Below are 23,076 nucleotides of genomic sequence, written 5' to 3'. Positions count from 1 at the left end.
ACTCAGAAGCTAACATTCACTCTTTGATAAAAACTGCTGGAAAAACTGAAGATAGTATAGCAGAAACTAGGATTAGACCAACATCTCACACCCTTCACCAAAATAAGGTCAAAATGGGTGCTAAGATATAGAAATAAAAGACAAAATTATAATCAAATTAGGAGGGCAAGGAATATTTCTACATGTCAGATCTATTGAAAGTGAAGTAGTTTATAACTAAAGAAGAGATGCATAAGATTATAAAAACAAATGGATAATTTTGATTTCATGAAATTAAAAAGGGTTTGGACAACAAAACAACCATAACCAAGCTCAAAATGAATGTAGTAAATTGGGGGGGAAAATTTACTAGTATTTCTGACAAAGGACTCATTTCTAAAATAGAGAACTGAGTAAAATTTAAAAAAAAGTCATTCCCTAATTGACAAATGGACAAATAATATGCAAAGGCAGCTCTTGGATAATGAAATCAAAGCTATCTATATTCATATGAAAAACTGCTCAAAATCATTATTGAATAGAGAGGTGCATATTAAAGCACCTCTGAGGCACCACTTCACTCATCTCAGATTAGCCAATATGACCAGAAAAAAGACAATGATCAATGTTGGAGGAGATGTAAGAAATCTGAAACACTAATGCTATGAACCCATCCAACCTTTCTGAAGAGCAGCTTGGAATTACGCCCAAAGAACAATAAAAATGTGCATACCCTTGGATCCAGCAATACTACTGCTGGGTCTGTTTCCTGAAGAGCCAATGAAAAAGGGTAAAAATCCCACATTTACAAAAATACTCATATGGGGGGATAATCAACTTCAAGGGACTTGCTTATTCCATCAGTGCAATAAACAGGGACAATTTTAGGGCATCTGTGATGGAGAATACCATCTGTATCCAGAGAAGAAACTATGGAGTTTAAAGAATGCCAACATTGTCTTCAATTGTTAAAAGTTGTCTTATATAATAAATAATTTTGTTGCCTCTAATGTTTTCTTTCATCCTTTTGGATTTGATCTTCTTTCGCAACAAGTTCATGGACGCAAACCTTCTGTTGGGGGGGGGGAAGGGAGGGAGAGAGCAAAGCAAAACTCAAAGTCTTGCAAAAAAAAGTTTGTTAAAAACTATTGTTAGATGTAATTTGAAAACAAATAAAATATTTATGTAATAAAGAATAAATCAGAAGTTAGTGGGGAAAAAAGAGTAGTATGATTTTTAACATTTTTTAAAGGTAGGTAATAACCCTGATAATGATAATTTTAATTAATATTGCCTATTATCATTTGATAGTGATATCAGAAACAATGGTTAAAAGTAAGCTAGGGTCAAAATTATTGGAGATTCTGTTAAGTGGACGAATCTAGTGATATCCCAAAGTCATCTTTTAAAAAATAAATGATATTGAATTATTTAGAATGTGTCCTAGTCTCTTCCCCTCTAGAGTCACTACTCCCCACAAAAAAAAAAGCAAATGAATATTTGCCTAAAAAATTATTTCATATTAAATAGAACTGAAAATATCTTAATCTATAAAGATTAAGTTACAAATCATTAAGTAATGATTTGACTTTAGTAAATTTTAGTAAAATTTAGTAAATTTTCAATTTACTGAATGAGAAGTATTGAGGTCAAGGGAAAAAAGAACTGAGTTTAGGTAAGTTATAGGCTGCAAGAGAGCACAGCAACTCTTTAGGCAAATATAGACACTCATTAAGTAGGGTTCATAATCACTCAAAGGGGAAAAAAAAACCTCATTCTGTCTGAAAAAAAGGCAAGACTTTTGGAGAATTTCTATTGTTCAGACCAAGGTTATCCAAAATATGGCCCACAGTGCGATTTCATGGGGCCCCTCCCCTATGGGTTAACTAAATGATTTAGTAAACAAAGTCAATCTACCACAGAGCTCTCACTAAAATGGCAAATCAAAATATATTGTTTACTGCTTCAATAAAAACTTTAAAAAGTAAAGTTGATCAACCCTGATTTTGACATTGATAGGACAACTTCTAGAACTAATCCATCTGTATATAGATCTTGGTCAGACATCATGGATGGAAAATTATCTGGGTCTAGAAATGAACAAGAAGAGAAAGGAAATGAGAAAGCTTTTTTAAAGAAGGATACAGGGTTTTAAATAATCCCAAGCTTTTCACTGAAACAAACATCTTTTAATAAATAAATGATTCCAATGACTAAAATACCACAAACTTCAAAGAATCAAAATTAAAAGTCACCTTTAGTGAGTGCAAAATATTACCATTTTCGAAGAAGAAATATCTATGAAAAGTATGTTTGTATGTAAAGTGTGTCGACAGAGAGATGCCTATGATACAGAAGTCTGTCTAAGAGAAAACTCCCTTCCCTGCTACCTACCATTCCCTAATTCCTCATCTCTTTACAACTCGGATCCAATACATTCTACCCTAACCTTCCACTGTACCCATTAGATACCCACTCGTATTCTACATGCGACCTTTCATTTCATACTTCAGGGTTCTGTTGTTCAGTTATTTCTATGATGTCCAATTCTTTATGACCTCATTTGGGGTTTTTGTAACAAAGATATTGGACTGGTTTATCATTTCCTTCTCTAGCTCAATTTATGGATGAGGAACTGAGTCAGAATTAAGTGACATCCCCAGGATCACAGAGCTAGAAAGTGCTCAAATTTGAACTCAGGAAGCTGAGTCTTCCTGACTCTAGACCTGGCACTCTATCCACTGTACAACCTAGCTGTCTTCATCAGCAATATAGAGTACTTACAAAGAACAGAATAAGGAGTCTACTCTCTTGTCAGAACAAACCTGAAGGCCATCCCCACTGTATTTAAACTTCTACCCCCCACTGTAAAAGAGTCTCTCATCTCAGGAACCCTGAGTCTAATAAGTAAGCAATCATTTTAACAACCCCACATCCAGACCCACCACTTCCCTGCCTTCTTCAGGATGTCCCACTGTGTGGGGGGGAAATGATTCTATTGGATTTAAGCCAAAAATTTCTGGTAAAGAGAAGTATTATTTACATCAGTAAATATTTGGTAATTTAATCATCAAAGACTTGACTCCTGACTCCAGGGCCAGTGTTCTATCCACTGTGCCACCTAGCCAGTCCCAGGTTTATTACATTCTAACCTGTTATTCTTTGTTTAAATGCCTTATATGCCCTGTTTTACTGTAAGTTCCTTAAGGGTGGAATTTATATTTTTTTCACTGATAATTTTCTTACTAAAGCCTAGCACAGTGTCTTCCTTTATAAACATTTGTTGAAATGAAAAATTATTATTTTCATTGCTTTACTACCTTGTCAGAAAGATCATGCCAAATAAAATCACAATTACGAATATTATACTTGATGGTGACAAAATAAATCCATCTTTATTTGGTACTGGAAATTTTGTATTACAGAATTATGATTCTCACCTTCTCTCACAATATATATAAAAAGCAAGCCAAAAATCAGGAATGATGCAAAATGAGGTGAAAATCAACACTATAAACAACACTGACCATAGGATTTGCTTTTAGAAGATCTATACTAAACAAAAACCTAGCAAGAGAGTTGGTAGCCATTTAACTTCAAAGCACTGGAAATTGACTTCATGATAAGTCAGGGACTGGAAAACAAATTTAAAATTCAATCATTCTGTCATCTGAATCAATCTGAATCTAATCTCGTAAGCATTTAATAAAATTAATATTGTGAGTCATTGCCATATGAAAACAAGAAGCTTAAAGTCCATTGTCCATTATTATTCTGTGTTATTTAATGAGGCAATAAAATGATTTTCAAAAAACAAAAATGAAATGTGTTTTAGGAATAAAGCTTAGTCAAAATTTGAGAGAACTAAAGAGAAAATCTTTGGCCTAGTGGTGACTGTCTGGTTAGTTATATTAAAATGAAATACGGACATGACCATTCCATCACTGTGAACTGACTTTCATGAGTTCAAAGTCAGTTTTTTAAACTAGTCCAGACAGATCAAGTTCTCTAAGACTCCAGGATAAAATCCTAAAAGACTTATTTTCTGAAGGAGCATTTTTTCCATATCAGAGAAGGCAATTTTTTATTAAGTTCAATTTTAAGAGAATAAATATTGAAACTATTTCCTCTTTGAAAACACAATAAATGACAAATAGCACTGAACTAAAAGGAAGAAGAACAAGGTTCCTGTCTGGGCTATGGTGCTAATTTTCTTTAAGATAGTAATAGGCATCCCAATTATTTTGGGTAAATCACAATTTCTCTGGACCTCAGTTTACATCTTGTGTAAAATAAGTGGATGAAACTATAGATCTCCTAAGGATCCTTCCATTTAGCGAATTTGAATTAATCATAAAAATCAAACAGACTAAAGGCAAAAATAATGAATGGATTCAGATAGCAAAAATACCACCACCAATAAAAATGCTGATGACAAGGTTTTAGTAAAAGCTATGCTGTGGCAAGGAAAGACAAAGACAGACAAGAAATCTTACATCTAAGGATGAAATGGAGATAAATCACCTATATCACAGAGCTGTTTTTAAGAATCAAATAACATGGGAAGGCTAGGTGGTGCAGAGCACCAGCCCTGGAGTCAGGAGTACCTGACTTCAAATCTGGTCTCAGACACTTAATAATTACCTAGCTGTATGGCCTTGGGCAAGCCATTTAACCCCATTGCCTTGCAAAAAAAAAACAAACCCTTAAAAAAAGAATCAAATAACATAATAGACTTAAAACATAAGGCAACAGGTAAAACAATATAATAATCAACTAGCAGTACTATTTTTATTATGAAAAAATTTTAAGATTCTCTTTTAAAGATTTCAGTGAAATAAATTTTAAACTATAGCATTTTTTCCACACAGAAAAAAAATTTCTTAATGATAATTGGAAAATAAATGTCTCTAAACATTTGATTCAAATCAATTCAGTTAAAAATTTTTATTTAGCACTTAAATGACCAACATAATGCAAAAACTCTGTGTGGGGCAGGCGAAAAAACAGTGACATAGCTTTTACAATTTATTTCATTTACTCATTTACCCAAGAAACATTTATTTACCACACAGTGTATGGTGGTAGGCTGGGCAAAATGTAGAGAACACAAAGATGAAAAACAATATCCTTTTTGCCCCCAACAAACTGAATGGAAGACATGAATGCAATATGTTAAGTGCAAAAAGATCACTTTCAAGTAAGAGAGTTAGAAAAGGCTTTGTGAGGGAGATGGCGCCAGAGCTGACCTCCAAAGTAGTCTTCAATCTCCAAGTGCCCATTAGTAATTTTAAACTGGAGGGTCTGAGGACTTCTGAACTTCAGCATGTCTAAAAGTGAACTGTGTCTTTTCCTCTAAACTTCTCTTTGACTGCAGAGGACACCACCAGGAGACTCCATCTCTCACCTCTGTATTCCAGCCAATCCTCTGGTCAATCCAAAGTCAGTCCTCTAATGTAAGTCACCATCATTCATACCTTGGTCTACCATTATACCTGGCCTGCCTTCGATCTCTCCTCATGCTAGGCCATCCTCCTCCAGCAAGACATCAAAGCACTTTTTATCACACAACCTTCCCCCAACTCAAATCATCACCTCTAGAATAATCAAATGCAAAATTCATTGTCTGGCCCTCAAGGTCCTTCATCACCCATCTCCTCTCCCCATCCATCATATCCCTGAACTTTCCAGGCATCATATACCTCACCTTCTATCACTCCCACCTCCCACTTCTTAGCTCTGGGCATTTTTTGCCCCCCTCCAAATACCTGAAATGCTCTTCTCCTCATCCCCTACCTTCTGTCTTCACTAGATTTCTACATTGCCCAGGTAAAATTCCACATTCAAAGAAAGCCCATTAACTGTAGTGTTCACTATTTCCTCTATTCAGTACATATATATATATATATATTAACTTTTGTACTCAGTTGCTTGCATATTGTCTCCTGCATTAAGACAGTCATCTCATGAAAGCAGGGACCATCCTTGGTATTTCCTTATATCCCAAACATTTAGCATGTGGCCTGGAACCCTCTGAAGCTAGCTAGAATCCCAGTGTCCATCTCTGTGTCAATATCCTCAAGTGAAGGCTGAGGATAATAATAGCATATATCTCATAATAGCACATATCTCATAGTGTTTTTAATATATGTCAGTCCTATTCCTTATTCCTTCCTTTCCCTGACAAATAATAAGCACTAATTAAATGACTACTGATTACCTGAATTCATTGTAAAAAAGAGAGAGACAGATGATGCTAATGAACAGGCATGAAATGTTAAATAGGCAAAAAAAATTACAAGAAAATACATGATGAACACTACATACCATGGGAGGTATTGCTGTGTATCAACATATTCAAGTTATTGTGAATGAGACTAAATTTGAGATGAAGTTTAAAAGGAAAAGAAGGTTCATTAAAATTATTTGATATTGATTAAAAAACTCAGAAATAGCTGAACTCAATAATTCACTATATAATAAACCCTAAAACATAATTTATTTAAAATAGAACTTGTTTTTTTTTTATAACATGGTTTTTCTCTTTTTCTCTTTTACAACATGACTAATATGGAAATATGTTTAACAAGATACTGGGAGGGAGATGAGTGTCTTGGGCATAAAACACCAGGAAGCTAGTGTCACTGGATCACACAGCACATGAGGAGAGAAAGATGGATCATGAAGCACTCAGAAGGCCAAAGAGAGGAATTGATATCACACCCTATAAATAAGTATAAGCATTAATAAATATACATCAAGTACAGTTACTGAACCTGTTCAAAAGACAAGTGTGTTAACAATAGCAAGTATGACATCAAGATGAACAGGCTGAAGGCATAGACCTGTAGGATTACTTTAGTTGGAAACCTCAGACAGTAGACTGACTACCAGGCGATGACATTTTCATGAACTCATGATGCCAGATACTGAAGCAAAGGCGCACACACACACGGAGAAAATAACAGACCTTCAAAGGACTCGATTAAAGGGGATGGTGACTAAAGGATCAAATGGAGAAGAAAAATGCTGGAAAGAAGGACCTCTCCATTTGGAATGAAAATCAGAAAAATGGATCTGTGTTTTAAAAAAAATATAGAATATTTTAATTAAGTACAATCAGGGAGATGGAGGTGAGCTACTTACAGCCATCCATGCATTCCTCTTGCAGCGAGAACACAGCCACCCATCGCAGACATCCTGAGAAGGAACACCATAGCAACCTGTTTTTTAAAAACCAGGCATAACCGTGAGTTAGCTTGTTGGTATCTCCCAATACCTTTGATACATCTGAGCTATTGATGCACAGTAGTCAGAAAGACCACATAAGTCTTTCTATTCGTTAAAATGGATACTATTTATAGCAAAAATGATCAAAAGGTTTGGTTAGCATCCCTCCTGGCAGAAGATTTAAAAGCTACTGCATGCAGTCCAAAGATTGAATGACTGAAAAGAAATTTTAGTTCAAAAGATCAACTTATAAAACATTAAAGGAAATAATTCGAAGAAAATAGAACAATTTCATAACATCAAAGCTTAGTCAATTATTCTCTAAGCTACGAAACTGCACAGCTGATTAGAGAATATGCAATTGTCTATTCTTTACTGTTCAAGAGATTAAATTAAAATGTAACAAAAGAAATGAAACAGCTTTAATTCTAATGTAAGGTGAAGTTTACTATTCATGGTTTCACCTAGATCATGGATACAGGGTGCATAAAATAATATCTATTTAATATTATTGATCAGAATTTCATTTTCACTTGGAGACCTTGGAATTGAATCCAGCTGCACCACTTACTACTTTTATCTCCTAAACTCTCATAGACTATTTGCTCATTTGTAAACTGAGTGGGTAGATTGAATGACACTAAGGGTCTCTCTATCTATAGCTCTCTAACACTACATTTGTAAAAACACAATTCATTAATCTTTATAATTATATAAAAATGAAAACTGCTTTAGCTATACAAGCCAATTATGATACTTGAACAAAAATACAAATTCAACATTCCTTCTAGGAACTAGGAAGGTAGGAAGAAGATAGGTTTCTTTGGCCTCATGAAGAAAGAAAATTAACCTAATAAGTACTGGCTTTCAAAAGAAGTAAGAAATAATTTCTTCTTAAGGGAATGACCAAAAAAAATAAGACTATCAAAAATAGACAAGTAATTGCCATTTTTAATAACTGAGAACTACTACAAAGAAGAAAACTACATTTTTCTGCGGAAATCGAAAAACCTGTAAATTAAAGAATAATACATTTATTTACTTGCATGAACCTGTACACAACACTTTGCACAGGAAATCAGAAGACTTGTTCCATCCTCTTCAATGAAGGCATTGGATGGAGAATGTTCTGTGTTTTCCTCACTATAAATAAAGCACATCTCTGGAATGAGTGGCTTAGTCTTTTCCAAAGCAGAAGTCACTTCACTGGATTTACTCTCCCATCTACAATAATTTTCTTCATTACTGTTGTCTGGCTGAAAAATACAATATATTTCAGTGAAAAGTAGCAAGACTTTTGTTAGGCCAAAATCAATGGTTGTGTATTCAATAATTTATTTGTCAATCTTGGATTTATTCTGGATTCTCAATATAATGTCTACAAAAAAGTAAATAGAAGAATAATAAAAGCAATAAAACAATCAGAAAATTAAAGCCATGAAATTATATTAACCAAATTTAGCATGAGAAAAGAGAGAGAAGTAAGAAGTCTCTTTTCCATGTCCTCTTTATGGGGGTAGTCTTCTTTATAAGGGTATGTCTAATGAACAATGTTGATTTGTTAAGGTACATTCTATGGTAAAAGGAGTTGATAGAGTTCAAATGACAAAAATTTTGTAAAGTGTTTTAACACACTGCCTAACATATAAAAGTTCCTTAATAAATGCTAGTTTCCTTCCTTGATCTCCAGCAAGGGAAAAGATACAATGGAAAATTTAACAAGATAAAAACAAAGGAGGTGAAAACTTATTTTTGTAAAAATGCTTTTTTTCCCCTTGGAACTATATAACTCTCATAAATTCACAGACCTTGTCTAAATATTTCCAAGCATCCTTCCACTTGGGACAAATGAAAACAACAACCAAAAAAACAAAACAAAACAACCCACTTCTGACAGTTGAAGAACAATAAACTAGTAAGGGATGTGGAATATCAGAGAAGTTAAATGATTGTCTCACATATAGAACATAGTAAGTGGAAAAATGAAGATAAATAATGATTATTTAATCTAGATAATATCTTGGATATATTACATACAAGTAGTCTTTGAGCAAAATATTTCTCTTACTTAAGTTTTGAAGAGTAGCGTATCATATTTATACTCTGAAAATGTCTGCACAGAATCCATTTTTCAACATATATTTCTAAGGAAAAAAATTAAGTCTTGAATGATTCTCATATTTTAATCTATAAATTCATCATTTACTTATGAAAATGTGTCTTGAATCATGTGGTTTTTGTTATTTTAGAATTTGAGTTGTTACAGGGCAGAAACGGTTTGTTCAACTTAGGCTGAATTATGTGCCAAATAGGATCACTTGAAAGAAGGTATTTAAAGTGTAAAATCAATGAAGAAGTATTTACTAAGGACTTAGTGTGCCCAAAGCTTCAAATGTTTGAAGATAATGAAACAATACTAGAAGTAAGTTTTCAAAGTTAATACACAACAATTTGAAATTTTCAAAATAACCATAATAAAGTCTATTTTTAGTTTTTTCAAATTTTTAGAAGATTACAATTCATTTTCATAATTCAAAAAGAGGAAATGCTTTATTTTAAAAGGGGAGAGAAAAAATGGGTGAATTATGAATTAAATAAATTCTGATTGTTTCTTGAAATTTACTTAGGGAATTTTTAAAAATTCAAAAATACTGCCACAGAAATGACCTCAAAATATAGTTTTTGTAAAGATGTATTACATATATTCTCTCTTCACCTGGATTCTATAATTTCCAAATGTCACCCTTAATTTTACCCTAATACTTAAAATCCCAAGAAACACAGATTTAAATCTCTATTTATTTGGGTTCCTAAAACCTCTCTTACCTTATAGTAGGGCATTAGAAGAGTGCAAATAGCACAATGTGGTTCCATTTTGGCAACAGCTGCGTTATACTCCTGCTCTGCCACAAAATTAGGTGCTTTTGTCTGCCAGAGGTGGACAAGAGGCTTGGCCCAGGATTCTGTTTCTTGGACTTCCTCTTCAACTGATGGAACCTCAGGCAATTCTTAAAGGAAAAAGAAAAAAAATCTAAGAATCCTGGGTTCTTGCAAAGTAGAGAAAATGGAATCATATATTGATCTTGACATTGTAAGATCTGTACATGATGTGAACTAGCAATGATCTCCAGGTAAAAAGCTGAACTGTTCCTGTAGTATCTATGTGATGTACATCTATATGATGGTACATTTCACATACTAATAAAGTTCAGGAGTATTTTAGTACTTTCCTACCATTCATTTTTATTTGAATTCATCAAGAAGACTATAAATCATTACTTCAAGTACACAATGAATCTCTTTTTTCACGAAAAAGAAACTGAGATGCCTTCTGTCAAAGTCAACTCAGCATTCATTCAAAACATCAATTCAACATTAAGGGGGTTGAAGTATAAAAACTAGAGAACCAAAAAAGTATACAGATATACAAATAAATATGGGGAGAGAGAGGCAGGAAGAAAGGTAGCCTCTACATGACTTTAACAAAAAGCCAGGAAAAAGTTCAAGTCAAATCAAAAGCATTTAATATATGCTAACTGTTAAACCAACACTGGGGGTATAAATAACAGCTAAGACAACTCCTCACTCATAAGAAGCTCAGAAGCTAGGGTAGCTAGATGGCCCAGTAGACAAAGCACTGGCCCTGGAGTCAGGAGTACCTAAATTCAAATCCAGCTTCAGACACTTGATAATTACCTAGCTGTGTGGCCTTGGGCAAATCACTTAAGTCCACTGTCTTGCAAAACAAACAAACAAACAAAATAAATTGAAAAAATTCACAATCCAAATGGAAAGGACAAATTGTTAACAACTACAAACATATAAGACAAATACAGGATAAGTGAGAGATAATCTCAGGGAAGGTGAGGACAAGAAAATGCAGAAGGTGGAATTTTAGCTGAATAAAAAAAAAAAGCCAGGAAATCCTGGAGACAAGAGATGTGCAAGGGAAGGCACTGATGAGTGCCCAGAGTCTACAGAAGGACTGCCTTGAAAGGGGAAGACCAAGGAGGCTACAGTCCTTGCATTATAGATAGACAGAGGGGAGAGGAAAACATAAATTGAATGGAAAAGCAGGTAAGGGCAGGATATAGAGGACATTAAAAGTCAAATACAAGATTCTACTTTTGATCCTGGAGATAACAAGGAGCAATTCATTGAATTTCATTAAATAAGAAGGTTGGAATCGACATGGTCAGCCCTGGACTGGGATGGCAAGTAGTCTAATTCACCAGGCTTGAAGTCAACATCTGCTACATGTAGGAAAAAACTAAAATGACAGAAAATGTACCTAAGTCATGGGCTTTATCATCAAAGACCTCACAGAAAGGAAAGTAAGGGGTAGGGGGCGGCTAGAGGGCACAGTAGATAGAGCACAGGCCCTGGAGTCAGGAGAACCTGAGTTTAAATCCGGCCTCAAACACTTAATAATTACCCAGCTGTGTGGCCTTGGGCAAGCCACTTAAACCCATTGCCTTGGAAAAACTAAGGGGTTAAGAGGTGTGTGTGTGTGTGTGTGTGTGTGTGTGTGTGTGTGTGTGTGTGTGTGTGTGTGTGTGTGTGTGTCTGTGTGTCTGTGTGTCTGTGTGTGTGTGTCTGTGTGTGTGTGTGTCTGTGTGTGTGTGTGTCTGTGTGTCTGTGTGTATCAATGCTAACAATAGAGAGAAAATCTCAGTACTGTCAATATTTGATGTTATTAGATGTTTTACAATTTTAAATATCAGATTCTCCTGACAAAATAAGAAACACCGATATTATGAAATATTTAGAAGGCTCTTAGCAACTAGCAGAAAGATATTCTTAAAAGCGCCTCTATTCCCATTCAATTTCCTCCATAGGTCTATCATGCCTAAGTTTTTGAACAATCTATTTACCTCCTTAACTTCCTTCTTGTTTATTTTATGTCAGATTTATATAAATCTGAGAGCAGGAGGTTGAGGTCCCCAACTACTAGAGTTTTGTTGTCTATGTCTTCCTGTAACACCTTCAACTTCTTCTCTAAAAATCTAGATGCTTTACCATTGGGTACATACATATTTAGTATTGAAATTACTTTATACCTTAAATACCTTGATACCTTAAAGGAGGATATAGTATCCTTCTTTATCTCTTTTATTGCTATCTATTTTTGCCGTTTCTTTCTCTCAGATAAGGATTGCTACCCCTGTTTTTTTCACTTCAGATGAAGCAAAATATATTTGCTCCAATCTTTTACCTTTACTCTATATGTATTTGTCTGCTTCAAATGAGTTCCTTGTAAGCAGCATATTGGAGGATTTGGGTTTTTAATCCATTGTGCTTATTCATTTATATTTTAAGGGAGAGTTCATCCCATTCACATTCAAAGTTATAATGACTAACTCTTTATTGCCCTTCATATTATATTCCCTCTGTATGTATTTACCCCCATTTTTCCCTTTATCCATATTCTCCAGTATTTTGTTTCTGACTACCACCACCTTCAGTGTGTTTGCCCTCCTGTATCCAAAACCACTCTTTTTTTCCCCTTTCCCTTTGCCTCATCTTCCTTCCCTTCCTTCTGTTGGTTCCCCTTGTCCTCCTCCATCACCTTTCCCCCCTTTTAATACTTGAAAGGTAAGATAAGTTTCTTATCTTGACTGAGTGAATATATGTTAATTTTAACCCAAATCTGATGGGAATAAGATTCAAGAAATAGATGAACTAAATATGCAACTAAAATAATTAGAGAAAGAACAAATTAAAAACCCCCAATTAAATACAAAATAAGAAATCCTAAAAAGTAAAGGAGAAATTAATAAAAATGGAAAGCAAGAAAACTATTGAAATAATAAATGAAGCCAAGAGTTGGTTTTATAAAAAAACAAATAAAATTGATAAACCTCTGGTGAATTTGTTAAAAAAAAAAAAAAGAAAACCAAACTGCTAGTATCAAATATGAAAAGGGGAAACTCACCACCAATGAGGAAATTAAAGTAATAATTCAAAATTATTTTGCCCAAATCTAAGCCAATAAATTTAATAATCTAATTGAAATGGATGACTATTTATAAAAATATAAGTTGTCAGGTTAAATGAAAAGGAAACTAAATACCTAAATAACCCTATCTCAGAAAAACAAATCCAACAAGCCATTATTGAAGTCCCTAAGAAAAAAATCTCCAGGTCCAGATGGATTCCCAAATGAATTCTATCAAACATTTAAGGAAAAACTGGTTCCAATTCTATATAAACTCTTTGGAAAAATAGGTGAAGATGGAACTCTGCCTAACTCTTTCTACAACACCAATATGGTGCTGATACTTAAACCTGGAAGAGTTAAAACAGAGAAAGAAATTTATAGACCTATCTTCCTGATGTAAATATAAATCTTAGAAAAACGACTAAAACAAGTTATCACTAGGTTAATACATTATGACCAAGTAGGATTTATCCCAGGAATGCAGGGTTTGTTCAATATTAGGAAAACTGTTAATATAATTAATTATATCAATAACAAACCTATCAGAAATCATATGATCATATCAATTGATGCTGAAAAAGCTTTTGACAAAATATAGCACCCATTTCTAGTAAAAGCACTAGAGAGTGTAGGAATAAATGGACTGTTCCTTAGAATAATTAGCAGTATCTATCTGAAACCACCAACAAGCATTAGCTTCAGCAATAAGAGAAGAAAAAGAAATTGAAGGAATTAGAATTGGGAAGGAAAAGACCAAACTCTCACTCTTTGCAGATGACATGATGGTCTACCTAGAGAATCCCAAAAAATTATCTAAAAAACTACTAGAAATAATTAGCAACTTTAGGAAAGTAGTAGGATATAAAATAAACCCTCAAAAATTCTCAACATATATATATTTGACTATCAAGATACAGCAGAAAGAGCTGGAAAGAGAAATTCCATTCAAAGTCACCTCAGGCAATATAAAATACCTGGGAGTTTATCTGCCAAGGCAGACTCAAAAACTTTTTGAAAACAATTACAAAACACTTCTCACACAAATAAAATCAGATTTAAATAATTTAACAAACATCAACTGCTCATGGATAGGTCAAGCTAATATAATAAAAATGATAATTCTATCAAAACTAAACTACCTGTTTAGTGCCCTGCCAATCAAAATTCCAAAAAAATTACTTTAACAAGTTAGAAAAAGTTGTAAGTAAATTCATATGGAGAAATAAAGTCAACAATTTAAATGAATGTCCTTCAGTTGGGGAATGGCTTAACAAACTGTGACATATGTATGTGATGGAACACTATTGTTCTATGAGAAACTAGGAGGGATAGGAATTCAGGGAATGATTTGCATGAACTGATGCTGAGCGAGATAAGCAGAATCAGAAGAACATTGTTACACCCTAACAGCAACATGGAGGTGAGGGTTAACCTTAATAGACTTGTTCATTCCATCAGTGCAGTAGATGGAGAATACCATCTGTATCCAGAGAAAGAATTGTGGAGTTGGAACAAAAACCAAACACTATTATCTTTAATTTAAAAAAAAAAACATTATATTATTATGTAATTTTCCTATCTCTTATACTTTATGTTTCTTCCTTAAGGATATGATTTCTCTCTCATCACATTCAATTTAGATCAATGAATACCATGGAAACAATGTAAAGACTAACAGACTGCCTTCTGGGGGCGGGGGGCAAGCAAGATTGGGGGGAAAATTATAAAATTCAAAGTAAATAAAGTCTTTAAAATACCCAGTACTTCAAGACCAAAAAAAAAAAAACCTCTAATAATCATCATGACATGCAAGTGATATGGATTTACATGATGAAGAACTATGTGCTACAGCAACTTTTGAACAATTGAAAATGAAATCATGATGTCACCAATGGGTGGTGTCTAAAAGTCATGTGTTTTGGGATTCTTCTATTTAAACTGAAATTATAAAGGCTATTCCTAAAGCACTTAAAATCAGTTTTAAGCTTTTACTTTTATCCACTAAGAGTATACATTTAACTATATTTGTAAGTGTATAATATTATTTTTCTTTATAGCATATAGCAACCTTAGACAGGGTATTTTGATTTTTAAGCAACACCTTCACTGAAGTAGACAGGTCCTATATAATGTACAGATTGTAGAAGGATCAGAGATTGACTATTAGCCCTGGTGGGACATAAACCCTAATTATGCCAAGCATAGCATTAGGACATAAGAGAAGAAAAATAGACTGGAGATTATTCTTGATTTTTTTTTAAATTAACAAAATGAGACTGCATTTCATTCTACAGTAAATAAACAGACCTGGACTGAAGTATAGAATAGCTTTGCAATGGTCAAACATTTGCATTATTGTGATTATGTGTGTGGGGGGTGGGGGGGTGGGGAAGAGAACGACATGGAACAGAGAAGGGAAGAGACTAAAGAGGAGAGCCCATCACTCCAGCTCAAGCAAAATGCAATAAGAACTTGAATTAAACCATTGAAGAGATGTTGTGGAGTAAGAAGAGTAGGAACTGAGAAATTCAACAAACATGGAGGTTAAAAGAGGAGGAAGAGTCAAAGATGACTCATTAACAAAAAACTAAGTGAGGAGGATTAAGTTTTTGGAGCAGGAAAGTTGGGTTTCCATGAAGTTCCACGGAAATGTTCGAATAGGAATAACCCAAAAGTATCAGGAAAGTACAATAGCTGGAAGAATGATGGAGTCAATACATAGATAGATAAGAATGAAATATATAGTTAATAGATAGATAGATGGGTAGCTCAATTGATGTAGAAGTCATAGAAAAGATCATTGAAGTTTATGGATTCACTGATTGAATACAAACCAATAAGCATTTATTAATTACTTACTACTATAAATGCTTTCAGCTAAAAGTTGTAATTATAAAGGCAGGAGAAATACTTTCTTTAATCAAGAAGGTTACAGTTTATCTGAGGGAAGATCAAAATGTAAGAAGAAAGGAGTGTACAGGATTTATTGAGGAGTAGGGAGAAAGCTAGCAAGAGGATGGGAGTTGGGGAACCCAAAGAAGAGCTTATTTGTCAGAGATTTAAAGGAAGGCAAAAATTTTAACAGAAAGAGACCAATAAGGAGCATATGGTACAGGGAATGAGAACTATTTGGCTGGAAGGAAGGCTGTACTTAAGAGAAATTTTTAAAACTCAACTTTTAAAAGGAAGTAGGAACCAGGTATGACAAACTGGGAGTGGAAGGAGAGGGGGAAAGAAGACAGGAGAGGGGGAAAGAAGACAGGAGAGGGTGGAGAGAAGGGGGGGGGGAACTGAGAGTAAGAGAGAGATTACAAACAAGGGCTACTATTTTTCTTTAAGAGACTTTTAGAGAAAGAAAATTAGTGTGGATATAAAAGAAAAGTAACATTTCTCAAGATATTTGGCTTCAATCTCTTCACTGAAATATATGAGATTATCAGAAGACATGAATGGATAGTGAGAAAATTGGAAAAGTTTCTGTGATAAGTGTCAACTTAGAGAGGAAAGTAATGTAAAGACTACTATGTAGCAGAAAAAGGTCTTGTTGAATTGAATATATAAGCAGCATTTTGAAATTCTCTCCTAATTCATTAAAACAATAGGTAATTTTTACACTGAGTTGCAGTAAATGTCTTAATTGTATACTTTCACAAACCATTTCAATACTAAAAAAATTGATTCTCTTAAATTTTGCCTATGACCTTCATCCAGATGTTTTTTATAATTCATTAGTAATTATGGCCATATCACTTCTTAAATATTGATTTATACTATTACTGTGATTTTCCATGTAAATTTTCCTATTTTATAAATCCATAGTCTCAAGACATTAAAAAAAAAATCAGTTTTCCCAAAAGTATTTTTTGCTCTATTATCCTATCTTTTCAATTACCTAATAACTTTATAAATATAAAGAATATTCTCCTACAGCAAGAATGTATTGTTTGATTTCTATTCAGTCAAGCTATCTCTCATTTATTATTTCTTTGAACTTTGCCTACATCTCCAAATCTTCTATCTTCAAATGTCCAAAAGAGGAAAAAAAGATGCCATTTTTCCCCCCGTGGAACACTAAAATTGCAAATTTCATTTCCTTCCATATTTTTTTAGTTAAACTTTTTTACACTAAAAAAATCACTATGGGGGAGCTGGGGACACAGTGGATAGAACATTGGCCATAGTGTCAGGAGGACTTAAGCTCCAATGCAGTTTCACATTTAATACTTATTAGTTGTGTGCCTTTGAGCAAGTCACTTAACCCCATTGCCTTGCAACCCCCCCCCAATAAAATCACTATAATCCCAAAATACATAATTATCTCTTACAAAATAAAATGGAATAAAAATCTACCATTCCACTTTATAATGTGTGAAATTTTTTAAATCAAACTAATTTTTTTTTAGGTTTTTGCAAGGCAAATGGGGTTAAGTGGCTTGCCCAAGGCCACACAGCTAGGTAATTATTAAGTGTCTGAGACCAGATTTGAACCCAGGTACTCCTGACTCCAGGGCCAGTGCTTTATCCACTGCGCCACCTAGCCGCACCTAAATCAAATTAATTTTAACAACATCTTTAAGATAGGTAGGTAAGGGGAAATTATATATTAAGTATATAAGCAAAGGATACTCCAAATATTTAATGAATGGCAAAACTGAATCACTAAAATTTCACTTTCTTGAATATTATCATCCTATTAAAAGCTTAGGGAAATCACTGTGAATGCTGTTATTTATTTCAGAATCAGCACAGAGAAAGTGTAATGAATCAGAGATTTTGAGTAAACTTTATACTATCTTCCAATAATTCAAGGATTTTAATAAATCACCAGAGGTACTCCATCAAGTGTTTGATTAAGGAATTTTTATTTCAGTTCACTCCTACAAAATGACATGTTTCTACCAACAAAATTAAAAAGAGTATATTTAATAAAGTGAGTATAAAACAGGTAGACATAAATCAGGTTTACAGCAAGTGACAAATAAGTCCTAAAACAATAAAAAGAAGAGCAAGCCTATACAAACCTAGATATTAAGGGAAGATACCACCAAAATGGGGGAGCTTCAACATCTGAATCAACAGCAGCTGGGAGTCCCAGGGTACAGCCTTCAGAGTCCCAAATGGGAAGGTCCCAAGCAGAGCTCTCCATAAGTCTATACTAAAGTCTAATTAGACATATACTAAAGTCTAATTAGATCTTATATAGCTTGAGAACAAAGAAGGTTTCTTGCCAATTTTTTGTGGAATAAAACCAAATTTTCCAGGTTGTCCAAGGAGGGAGCCACCCCTCCCCAAAGCACAAGAATTACAATGTTTACATTCAGGAATAGCTAGTTTCTGAAGAGATAGGCAATATTAATCAAGTAAGTCCTTGAGAGTCTGGCCAGGAACAGTGAAGGACATTCAGCAGTTCTTTTAAATGCTTAAGCTGTTTTAAATATGTGCATGAAATGTGGGGGGTGATGATCAACCTTGATGAACTTGCTCATTCCATCAGTGCAACAATCAGGGGTAATTTTAGGCTATCTGGGATGGAGAATACCATCTATATCCAGAGAAAGAATTGTGGAGTTTGAACAAAGTCCAAAGACCATTACCTTCAATTTAGGAAAATTGAAGGGTATCTGCAACAGAGAATACCTTCTGTATACAGAGAAAGAATTGTGGAGTTTGAACAAAGACCAAAGACTATTATTACCTTTAGTTTAGGGGGAAAAAAACCATTGTCATATTATGTAATTTTGCTATCTCTTATACTTCATTTTTCTTCCTTTAAGGATTTGATTTCTCTCTCATCACATTCAACTTAGATCAATGTATACCATGGAAACAATGTAAAAGACTAACAGACTGCCTTCTGTGGGGGGGGAGGGGAATTATAAAACTCAAAATAAATAAATCATTCTAAATATGTGCATGAGATCAATCTGGCTCATCTCCCCCTCCCAAGGGTGAATTGGGGGGTCAGTGATTTTCCATATACCAGAGGTAAATTGAAGATCAGTAATTCTCTGTAGCTAAACTATAAGGTCTTACCATGGCAAATCTTATATCCTGTGTATTAAGCATACATCAAGGCAGACTGCAAACCTCTTTAGCCTAGTATCTAGTCTTTAATAAGCAAGGGGGAAAAAAAGTTCAGAGAGAGAGAGAGAGAGAGAGAGAGAGAGAGAGAAGATTTTTGTTCATGGTGTCAGAATGGTAATTCTGTATTCTTTTTCTTCATCCCATGTATCTTCAGGAATTGGAAAAAGGAAGGCAGAAAGGAAGGAGAGAAGGAAGGCAGGCAGGCTGGCAGGAGGAAGGGAGGGGAGGGTGGGAGAGGGAGGGAGGGAGAGAGAAAGGAAGGAAGGCAGGAAGAGGCAGGGAGGATGAGAGGAGGAAGGAGAGGAGGGGGAGGAAGGAGGAGGAAAAGGAAAAAAGGAAACAAGTACGTATTAAGGTACTATGTGATAGGCACTGTAATATGGATTCAACAAATATAATCTCATTTGATCCTTACAAAATTTACTAGCGGCCTGATGACACTCAACAAGTCGAAGCCTCTCTCTAACATTTGAGAGCATCTACTTCACATAGCTCATGGCTGATCTCAGGTCTTCCTGACTTGAGGACTAGAACCCTATCCAAGGCACAATCCAGTTGCCCCTGCATTCTATAACTTTGTTAAACAGCCTTTTATAAACCTGCCCTTTTTAAATCTTTCTTTTTCTTTCATCTTTTCTTCCCCTTCCCTTTATCCACATTATGTATCACACTCTTACCTGTGAATACTCTGACCAAAGGAATATAAATTTGGACCACTGAAACCTCACAAGATATCAAGGGTTTTACTAGCTAGAATTCTTTCTTAAGAATCAATTCTTGAACCCAAATCACTCCGGCTCTCATTGACTGGCCAACAGCAGGACCCAGGTCAAGCCTCATGTGGTCCTTGATTGGGTTCCCGATTGGCTCAGAGTGATTAGAAGTAGGTATTGTTTCTCTTTTGGCAAGAAACCCTGAGAGTTTTCCCCTTCCAGATTGATTTGATTTTTCTTGACTAGGTAAAAGAGGCCATTTTCTGGATCATTTCTTAACCTAGTTTTAATCATTGAATGAGATTGCCTTGGTCAAGCTGAGGCCTGTTAAAAGGCCTTTTAACTTTTTAGCTTAAAAAGGCCAAACCTTCTACTGCATTCTGGGTCATGTCCAGTCCTCCTGATCTTTATCTTGTCACTGGACCCAGATGACTCTGGAAGAGGAACTGAAGTAGGTAAATTTATATAATCTTCCCTCACCAAAATACAATTCACTTGCAGGTTGTCATCCCCTTGCTGATGTCAGGATTCTCTTCCAGAATAAAGGATAATAGCAACGGGCATTGTATGAAGACAAATTGGAGGAACAGAGGGGAAGAAACAAAAAGCTTCATTTTTTGCTAACAAGGGAATGACTAAAGAAAAATCACATAAGTATCATGAAACTCTCTTAGTATAATGATTTTTCCCATTCAAGTAATGATCCTTAAGCAAGAGATATGGTATGATTTTACAATAAAAATGCCTTTTTCTCTTTAAATTCTTTCATTAGATTACAACTCCTCTTAGTGCTTCCCAGCAGCAAAGAGGGAAAATGCCAAACATTTGTATTTAAATGATATTTTCTGACATTGTTTTCCCACTTAAAATCCCTTTTCTCAATGATAAAAGCCTAGAGACTCACTCTTCAGAAAATATTCAAATTATTCTGGAAATAAAGAGACAGGAGGCAACAACTACAAGTTATAAAACTAGAAAAAACATCAACTTGAAACTAAAGTACCATAGCAGTAAATGAGACTCTACATGAACAATAATATTCTCTTCATAAAAGCAAAGAAAGTAATTTACTGACATGAGATATAGCATCAGTAACATTTTAAATGGTAACCTTAAAAGCTTAGCTTTGCATTTTTCTGAGATGATAATACGCAAATTCCTTCATAGATACTAACCCATGGGCAATACACCTGAAAACTCAAGGTATTGTCAGAAACAAAATACAGGGATAAAGCTAGGTCTATTATATACTTTAATTGTGGCTGCTATCATCTTGGTCAATATTATTTCATATCGCTTACTATCTTAGGGAAAAAATTTGAAACTCAAAATTTTCCAAAAAATGTATTTTAAAATTATTTTTACATTGAAAAAATAAAATCCTATTTCAAAAAAAAAGATCATACCCCATCTCTAAAAATAAAAAAGCTTATTTTCTTCTTAAATTCAAGAAATATATAATAAATCATTAATTCCACAAAGTTCTTTTAATTAAGATTATAATTTCTTACTTAAGGAAGAATTCTGAACAGAAGTCAGCTAATAAAGTGATATTAATCTATCGAAATTCCACTCAACCATTCATCCTCTGTGTTGACAAAATGAATATAATAAAATCATATCCCAAATTATATCTTCTAAATTATAAATTATTTATGGTTTCAAAAAAGTTTTACATAGAAATAATTTATTTGAAAAATAGTAAGTAGTACGCAGAAAAACTGACAACAAAATATTAATGACTACAATGAAAGCATAAGTAAAAAGACAACAAAATATTCCTAAAAAAAGATCAAGAAATATAAAAATAATTATTTTTCCTTAATTTTTTTAAACAAAATATTAAATTTTATGAATTCAATTTTCATTCAAGTCTAAATAATGTTTGTGGATAGATTTAAACAATTTAAATAAAATGGTTTTTATCATATGCTAATAATAATTTCATCATAGTTTGTACTATTTTTATTAATTTCCTATTATTTAAAAGACAGGGGAAAAAAATCAAAGTAGAATGGCTAACTTGAACTTTCAAGACAAGTAAGAAAATACTTAAAAGTAAAGTGAAAAAACAATATGGAAAATTTAAATATTAAGTGAACAATATATAAGAGTGAAGAATAATCCCAAAATTCAATTTAATTTAAAATATTTTTAAACAACTAATATTCTAACTTGGAATAAATTTTGCTCATTAAGTAAAAATGGATTTCTTAGAAGTCAAACACTGGGGTCATTTTCAAAAGAGCCCATTTGGTTTCAGTACTTACTGATCTAACCTAGCAGATGTGAAAAGCCATAGACTCTCATGCAGTATAATGATTTTGCAGCTTGGGGCTATGTTGCACTAATGTTTTTTTGGCTAGATATAGAACCATTCTCTGCTATGAAGAACACAGCAGCATCTGTCATTTTTCAGGTACTTGAGCAAAATCTCTGTCATGGGAGGTATTATATATGGTTTCAACTGATCTGGAGGAAATAAAGGGAAAAAAATGAGTCACTCAGATAGAAAAAAAGTTTACACTTTGGAACAATAATCAGCAAACCAGATTTCCAATATCATATTTCTTTTTAATGCAGAATTTCATAAATTATAACAGATATCAAAGTTTCAAGGAGATACGTGATAAAAATCTTTTTCAAAAATGTGAGTTTTCAGTATGATAATTTTGCTGAATCAAGATAGCATTGAGGAGAAAAAAAAATGAAGTCAGTTTCTACAGTAATGTCCATTAATGTATGAGGTGGCGTCAATGAAAAAGCACATTTTTGTAAATCTTCAGATTCCCTAAGATAGAAGACTAGATTATGTGTACAATGTTTGGATAAGAAATCAAATGGATTCCTTTTTCTTACAACACAGAAATGTCTTAACTGAATAAAAGTATCCCAAAAACTCTAAAGTTCTTTTTTAATATGTCTGTAGTGATTTTATTTTCTACAATTCAAAAACTTTGTACTTAAATATTTTATGATACAAAATATAAAGGGAAGGAAGAAAAGAAGAAGTATTTATTGAGAACTTCCTATATAAAAAGGCACGGTGAAAAGTTCTGTGAATAAAAATATAAATAAAAATAAAAAAATTCATTCCCTCTAGGCATTCACATAGTAATAAGGAAAGAG

General features: G+C 33.7%; 1 protein-coding gene across 11 annotated transcripts in view; it reads right to left on the bottom strand.

The window, feature by feature from the left end:
* KDM4C (lysine demethylase 4C) overlaps positions 1–23,076 on the bottom strand; it is a 502,779-nt gene that overhangs the window by 220,476 nt on the left and 259,227 nt on the right. For all 11 annotated transcript variants that reach the window (XR_012470847.1, XM_074197494.1, XM_074197496.1 and 8 more), the window contains 3 exons: positions 10,036–10,217; positions 8,252–8,465; positions 7,126–7,202 (listed from right to left, as the gene is read on the bottom strand). Coding sequence is in view for 10 of the 11 variants with exons in the window: in XM_074197494.1 (XP_074053595.1) it covers positions 7,126–7,202; positions 8,252–8,465; positions 10,036–10,217 (473 nt within the window). In the remaining variant the exon portion in view is untranslated. The remainder of the gene's footprint in view (positions 1–7,125; positions 7,203–8,251; positions 8,466–10,035; positions 10,218–23,076) is intronic.

Source organism: Macrotis lagotis, chromosome 8 (assembly GCF_037893015.1).
Source record: "Macrotis lagotis isolate mMagLag1 chromosome 8, bilby.v1.9.chrom.fasta, whole genome shotgun sequence".
NCBI lineage: Eukaryota > Metazoa > Chordata > Mammalia > Peramelemorphia > Peramelidae > Macrotis > Macrotis lagotis.
The sequence above is the reverse complement of the archived record's forward strand: the minus strand, read 5'-3'. Positions and strand labels throughout refer to the sequence as shown.